The sequence below is a fragment of the Petaurus breviceps genome, unplaced genomic scaffold (genome assembly GCF_028583685.1).
Source record: "Petaurus breviceps papuanus isolate PSGF00001 unplaced genomic scaffold, PetGlider_PUasm1.0 156, whole genome shotgun sequence".
NCBI classification, from domain to species: Eukaryota; Metazoa; Chordata; class Mammalia; order Diprotodontia; family Petauridae; genus Petaurus; species Petaurus breviceps.
The window spans coordinates 12,970,346-12,978,283 of NW_027185720.1; the positions used below are offsets into that span (position 1 = coordinate 12,970,346).

Here is a 7,938-nt window from a genome sequence, read left to right on the forward strand (position 1 = left end):
TACCTCTACTCCCTCCCTCCTAGGGTCTGATGGGAACAGCAAACAAGCTAGTGAATGTGAAAGCATTCTGCAGACGGCGGGACATGAAGCTCTGTGTGGGTGGGGGAAGGAGCCGCTCACGAGTGTGGCCCTCAGTTCACATACAGGTGGACACCTGCTCTGCCTCCCCAAGAGGCCACCCCTCTCACAGGGCTTGAGCTATTCTTAACAATGGTGATGTTTCCCATGTCTAGAGGGTTTGGTAGGTGCACAGGCTATTTTTCTTCCAACAATTTTGTGAGCAAATGAAGGATACTGATGAAAAAAAATGAGGCCTCAGAAAGGGACAAGTCCCCAGTCACACAGAGCATGAGTGCAGACCCTAGAGGATCCCTAACTAGGTCCCCAGGCAGTTGGTGTTTCTTCCAAGTCATTTGGGAACAGCCTTTTCCAATGAGTTTTAAAGGGAGTGAGGCTGGGGCAGGATGGGACTCCCCCTAGTGGTCATCTAGTGCATCTCTCTGGGGCTTCTTAAGGGAAAACATGAATTCTAGATTCTAGAGGAGAGCTCTTTACCTGCTGTACATTGTTCATGAAATTAAAGATACCATAGAAATGAAAATTATGGAGTGGCTAGGTGGCGCAGTGAATAGAGCACCTGCCCTGGAGTCAGGAGGACCTGAGTTCAAAACCAACCTCATACACAACACAAAAACTTAGCTGTGTGACGACCTTAAGCAAGTCACTTAACCCCAATTGCCCTACCTTTCCCCTTCCAAAAAAAAAAAGAAAGAAATGAAAATTATACTTTTCATTACAGTGCTCTTGATCAGCAGCCAGGAGATCTGGGTTTTCCCCAAGCTTGAAGTACTATCGCAGTAATTAAGCCAAGGCATGTGAGCCATGGGGACAACCAGGCAGCCGCTCCAGACAAAATCCCTGATGAGAGGCACTAACCTCTCTACTCAGGGGGCAGCAAGATTCCCATATAACAAGGGGGGAAGCCCCACTTGTGAGCTGATGTTTCTTAGGCAGGTCTCTTGTACTGCTGTCACTGGGCTGTGCACTGGGAAAGGAGAGGTAAGGGTCTTCATGGCAGAGCAATGGGTGAACTGGGGAAGGGCTCTGTTGTTCCTGGGGCTTTCCCTGAGTGTCTCTGTGTTTCCCTGTGCTGGAAAATCAACAGCCATTGAGGTCATCTGAGGATGTTTCATGGACTGCAGAAAGAGCTCAGGAGGACCCAGGTTTGATCATCTGTATGATGTTGGAAAAGTCATCCTTTCTCTGAGCCCCTGTTTGTTTATCTATGAAATGAAGGATGGAAGTCGATGACCTCTGAAGTCCCCTCCCTCTCCAAAACTATGATATTATGATTGATTAAGTCACTATTTGACCAGATGACTTCTGAGGTTCCTTCCAGCACTCAGTCTGTATCCTCTGATGGCCGTGTTTACAAAGTCATTGCCAGGACTGTCCTTGACAATATCTTCTAAACCCCTTTCCATTCTTTTTGTGGCATCCTGGAAGTCAGAGATTTGGGAAAACTTTACACTTACTAGAGACGAGGCAACTGACCTCTCTGGACTTCAGTCAAATGGGAACTGTAATATTGGCCTCCACCTACCTTCCTAGGTTTATTGTGAAGATGAAAGAAGCAAGATCCCCAACATAAACAATCATTATTATTAAGCAACACTTAGTGTCAGAAAGGATGATGTGATTACCAGGATGGGGACAACTGGGTTCCAGAAAAGGAAAGACTTGGGAAAGAAGGACCTCTAAAGGGTGTGGCTGTAGCCCCTGAGAAGTTCTCGGTGCCCAATAGAGCGCCCACTGTTGAGGTCCTGGGAGGCCCCACACAACAGTTTCCATTGCAACGAAAGAGGTCTGTTTTATTGGTCATCTCCCCCAGGAGCCCCTGGCACTGGTAGGGGACCCAAGCAGAGAGTGGGGAACAGCTTTGCATGCGCTCACACAATCTAGTCCTGTGGAAATGCCTTTGGCAGGCAGGAGGAAGAACTCCATCCATCTGTTAAGGAACACCAAAGGGAGAAGGCTGGCTGAATGGCTGAAAAGCTCCTAGACCTTAAAATCAGAGAACTGGGGAGGAGAGCGACACAGCACTGCGTAACAAGTAGGCACCAAGGGCATACCTGGATAGGAAAGAGACAAAGAATAAGAATTAGGGGATCCCTTGGCTGTGTTCATCTACACCACCACTTGTCCCATGAGATCATAGATGTAGATTCAGGTTGGACCCTAGAGGTCAACTTAGAGGTCAACAAATCCACATTAAATCCCCCTCCCCCGTTTTGCAGATGAAGAAAGATTCAAGTGACTTTCCCAAGATCACTCATAGAGTAAGTGGACAAGGTTGAATTTGGCCTCAGGTCTTTATACTCCAAATCCAGTGTACTTTCCACCATCTCCCACGACTCTCCAGCAGGCAGGCTCCGTCTCACAGTGTGCCTAACCATATCCCCAAACCTCAATCTCACCTTATAATGACTTAATTTTTTGAGTAATTATTTTTTCAATTAACAAGCTTTTTCTGAAAACATAAGCAGAAATAAGTCTGATGAGAAGAAAGAGGAGAGACTATTGTGTATGCCCAGGGAATTCTTTTGACTAAAATCTTCACTTATGATCCTCAAACACAACATGTAATTAGGAGGTGATATGATTGGTTAAGACTGAGCAAGAGACAGCTGAGTAGGCCAGTGTACTTCATCTATCCCCAGCTGCGAACCTGAAGAATTCGTTGTTCTCTGGGGGTAGTGGTTCAAGGCCTTGGCTTGGGGCAAGCCAGGTCTATGGCATCATAGCTAGAGGTGAGAGCAGAACCCAGGTCTTTGGGCTCTGGGCTCTCTTTACTCTATGCCCCTGGGTTCAAACTCATCTCTGTCATTTACTACCTATGTAACTTTGGACAATCCACTTAACTCCCTTGGGACTCAGTTTCTTCATCTGTAAAAGGAGAAGGTTGAACTAGATGACCTCTGTGGGCCTTTCTAGTTCTAGGTCTAGGCTTCTATGACTGATGAAGTAGGCCATACTGCACCCCTGGGAATCTCCCACTCTACTCTGTCCTTAACTGCACAGGTAAGTGACATCTATGAGCATAGCACTTATACTGGGAACCCACCCTCAAGACATTTCACCCTCTGAGAAGCTCCACCTAGGACTGGCACCGTGCCAGGCACACAGTAGGTGCCTAATAAATGCTTACTCATTGAATCCTTATCAAAAAGGATCCTGCCTAGATTGGCAGAGATAATTGAGTCTTGTGGGAGAAGGTAGTGAGCTGTGCAGTCCAGAGTTGGGTTCAGGGAGTTATCTTTAGTACTTACCCCTAGAGTAGGCTGCATGGGCGTTTCTGCTGTCGGGTGGGCTGGGGGCAAAGGACAGCCCGGATGGCTTCATCAAAGACAGTTTTCAGTCCACGCTGAGTGAGGGCAGAGCACTCCAGATACTTCACAGAGTCTGGTGGGGGAGAGAGAGAGGAGGAGGAGGGAGGAGGAGAGGGACAGATACAGAGAAAAGAAGGAGGAAGAGGAGGAGGAGGAGGAGGAGAAGGAGGAAGAGGAGGAAGAGGAGGAGGAGAGGAGAGAAAGAGAAATAGGGAGGGAGGGAAAGAGAGAGACTGTTAGCTAGGATATCAGCATCCCATATCCATCAGATTGGGCAAGAGATAGATGAAGGAAAAGCAAATCACAGGATCCAGGATCCTAGGCCGTGAGCTGGAAGGAACCTCAGAGGTCATCTAGACCAACTCCCTTGCCTTACAGATGAAGAAAGTGAGGCCCAAAGAAGTTAAAGTGGCTTACCCTGGTCACCAGGAGAGATATAAGAAGGCACCACTCCCTACTCCTTTAAAGAGGTGGGAGGTCCATGGATGTGGAATATTCTATGTATTTTCAGATTTTTTCAAAGCATTGCTCAATTTTACTGTTTTTTTTCCTCTTTAAAAATAATCTTTGTTATATGGGATAGGTCTCTGGAAAGAGGGAGGGAGAAGGGTACAGAGGGAAATTTAGGTGATGTAAAGATATCAACAAAATTTTATTATGGAAAGTAATACCAATTATAACTAGCATCCCTATGATGGATTAAGGTTTACAAGGCACTTCACAGATATTATTTCATTTTATCCTCACAACCTTGGGAAATAGGTACTATTACTAGCACATATTTTAGAGATGAGGACACTAAGACACAGAGGTTAAGTGACGTGTCCAGGGTCATACAGTTTGTAAGTTTCTGAGGCTGGTTGTGAACTCAGATTTTCCTGACTCCAGACCCAGTGCTTTAGCCAGGTGTGTTAGCATCTTTAGCTAACACAGTGCTTTAGACGTCTGTGTGACTTATTCAAAATCACATAGATAGGAAGCAGTATTCAATCTCAAGTCCTATCCTCTTCCCAATGCACTATGCACCCTCCCCCCACCAGGATTGGAAGAAATTAGGCCAATTGATTTTACAGGGCCAATATAATGATAATTGGTACTGATGGAGTAGGTCCATCCAGAGGGAGAGGTCATAGAGCTGCAGAGTCCTAAAATCAAAAAAGTGGTCACATAATATAACCAAACCTTTATCTCATGCATGAATTTCCCTGTCAATATTTCTGGCAAAAGACCATTCATCTTCCACTAAAATATTCCCAATGATGGGGAACTCACTATCTATCAAAGTAGGTCATCCAACTTTTGGACAGCTTTAATTATTAGGAAATGCTTCCTTTCATCGAGTCAAAAATCTCAGTATAGTGTCTTGTGCGTGGAAACACCATGTTAAAAATGTCAATTGGATTGATTTAGAAATACAGAACTTTGGAGATTGAAGGAACAGCAGTGGTCATGGAGCATCAGCTGTATCTGAGGAGAAATCTCCCCCTACAGCATCCCTAGGAATTGGTTATATGGCATCCACTTGAATACCTCCAGTGATGGAAAACTCACTACCTCACAAGGCATTCCATTCCACTCTTTAAATGCTCTGATTGTTGAGAAATTTTGCCTCGTGTTGGGCTGAAATTGGTCTCTCTGCAATTATTATTCTTAGTTCTGCTCTTTTGAGACCAAGAAGTAGGTTAACACTTCTATGTGACCAACTTTTTTCTTCATTTTCACTGCTTTTTAAAAAATGTTTATTCTAAACATAACAAGTATGGAAGAAAATGAGCATTTACTTATACATAATATAATAAGAGGAAAATGCTAACACATGAAACTTTGAAACTCTACTATGAACCATTTGCTTTTTTAAGTATGTAATAAATCCAATAACTTGCAAACTACTGGGCTGGGATATTTTGGTTCTTTCTGCAGTCTTTCTTATTTTTTCCCCAATTACCAAGCACTTTTCCCCATCTCTTCTCCTTTACTCACAAATCTAGCAAATCTATTCTCCATATTAAACACCCAAGTCCTTCAACCAACCCTCATAAAACCCAGTTTTTTATGTCCTCACCATCCTTCAATTGAATCCTTAAACAAGATTGATTTTTCAAATTCAACTTAGCTATACTGAGCTCCTCTATCTGGAGGGCCAGACTTCCTGACTTCTTCATCTTTACATTTCCTAGAAAAAATCCATACTTTTTTCCTCTAAAAAATTCATTTCTCTCCTAAACTCCCTAACTCTCCTCCATCTTGAAACTTTGTGGTTGAATTGAATATAATATTTACCACATTTGGACCAAGCTTGAATTTTAGTCTCGTAGGCAGGGGTCTGCTGGTAAATGTTTAACAATCAATTCCTGGAGGGGGGCAGAGGGAGGATGTGCACAGAATACACTTTTAAGTTTAATCTTTGTTTCTAAAATTTTCTCCATCACCTTTATAAGCCTAGATAAATCAATAAAACAAGAAATCAAACCTTGGTTTGTATTATCTTCCAAGGTATAAATAATACTCATAATGAAAATTTAACAATCAGCTCTAAAGAGACTGGAGCTGACCTCCACATACTCTTCCTTCCAGATTAACTGCTTCAAGGTCCATCCCTGTCCTTTTCACCCTCCTCTCAGAACACAAAACCCTGGAGACATACTTTCGTACTCCCCCCCACCCCCCCGCACCGGGGACTCCCTCCTTTCCTTGCCCCTTCAGTATACAGAGGGCTTCCCAGCTCTCTGACCCCTTGAATCGGCTCTATTGTGTGACCTTGGACAGCTCTTTGCCTAGATTTTCCCATCTGAAAAATGGGGATGATGTCTGTTCTGAAGTCCTCAAAGGAAAAGGCTGAATATTGTAATTAAGCATTACTTATAAGAACAGCCATTTGCAGAGAGTTCTAAGGTCTAAAAGGTACTTTGGGAATTTGTTTTCTTTGCCTTATCAAGACCAGAGATGTAAACACAGCTCACCAGCCACAGGCAGACAATCTGGCTTGGCCCAAACCGAGATGCAGAAGCAATTTCCCTTTGATTTTAATATGTCAATGCATTGCTTTTTTTAAAAAAAGAAATAAACAAGTGGGTTTTTAGGTCTCTCTGTGTACCACAGGGACCCTTATGTATGACTTAGTTGCCCTCATTTTTATTTTATTTTAACCCCACTGCTCTAGACAATGGAAAGCCACAGAAAGAATCTAACCGCCTCCCCAAAGAGGGCTTTGGAGTCAGCGTAACTGTGTTTGAAACTCACTTTCCTGAGTCTCAGTTTTCTCATCAGTAAAATGAAGGGGTTGAACTAGACCCTAGGCTTCTAGAGTCTCGCAGATTACCAAATCAACTGAAGGATTACCACCTCTGCCTAGCCCAGAAGGCCAAGTATCACCAGTAGGTAGTGTTACAATTATTCCCATTTCACAGATGGAGAAACCAATGTTCATCACGGTAGAATGACTTGCCCAAGGTCACATAGATAGTAACTGCCGTAGGTGGGATTTGAACTCAAGTCTTCTTGATTACCAGTTCTGTTCTCACAGAAATGTGTGGGAGCCAGCTCTAAGCAGCTTTTCAGTGCAAGGGATACATTTTCAATATGGGTTTTTGCACTTCAGAAATCAACAAATGCTACAAATCAAGGCTTGATTTCCTGCTTTGTTGCTGGTCTAGACTTAAGAACATAATGGTAAAAATGTTAATTGGGGTGGCCAGGTGGCTCAGTGAGTAAGAGCACCGGCCCCAGTGTCGGGATGACCTGGGGATAGAATCCGGGCTCAGATACTTAGCACCACACCCAGAAATAACTGGCCATGTAACCTTGAGCAAGTTACTTAACCCCAATTGCTTAAAAAAAAGGCAAAAAAATGTTGATAATTAAGATTAAACTCGCAAGCATTGTGTGTACTTCCTTTTCCTGGAAAGCTGATTGTTAAACATTCATCAGCACACCCCTATGCTACTATGCCACTCTATGTAAAGAACACTGGGCTTGGCATCAGGAGATCTGGGCTTGAATCCATACTGTGGATCTCAGACCAACCATTGACCAACCATGGGTCCCTGGGCAAGTCACCTGATCGCTCTAACCTCAGTTTCCTCATTTGTTAAGTAAAGACATTAATATTCTTTGGCCAGTCTCATGGAGTATTGGGGGTGGGGGGGGAACACATGTTATGTGAATCCAAATGGCCTTTTGAATGGGAATGAGCCCTGGGGAGTGCAGCTGAGATGAACACAGAAGCCTTTGGGGGAGGCCAAGAGAAGAAGACACTTCAGCTCTATTGGTAGCACCCATTCCTCAGAATGGAGCGAGAGAGGTAGCGTTTGATATTCAGCTAGTCAATTCTTCAACAATTTGAACTCTGGGAAGTCATTTCTCTTTCCTAAATAGGCTGGTTTATCTGTGAGATAAGGGAGTGGAAGTAATCTCTCTAACATTCCCTATTCCAAGGGTCCTCCCAGTTCTGCCATTCCCTGTTTGAAAGCTCTCCCAGTTCTGACATCGCCTGTTCTAAGGCTCCTCTCAGCTCTGACATCCTTTGTTCTAAGGCCCCTCTCAGCTCTGA

At 43.9% G+C, this 7,938-nt stretch overlaps 1 protein-coding gene across 2 annotated transcripts in view; it reads right to left on the minus strand.

Moving 5' to 3' along the window:
• Window positions 1-1,844: 1,844 nt before the first annotated feature.
• The window catches only part of RAC2 (Rac family small GTPase 2), a 33,770-nt gene continuing 27,676 nt past the window's right edge, over window positions 1,845-7,938 (minus strand). For both annotated transcript variants that reach the window (XM_069082088.1, XM_069082087.1), the window contains exons 6-7: window positions 3,330-3,462; window positions 1,845-2,132 (exon numbers count right to left, since the gene is read on the minus strand). In XM_069082088.1, the coding sequence (XP_068938189.1) occupies window positions 3,332-3,462 (131 nt within the window). In that variant the 3' untranslated portion in view covers window positions 1,845-2,132; window positions 3,330-3,331. The remainder of the gene's footprint in view (window positions 2,133-3,329; window positions 3,463-7,938) is intronic.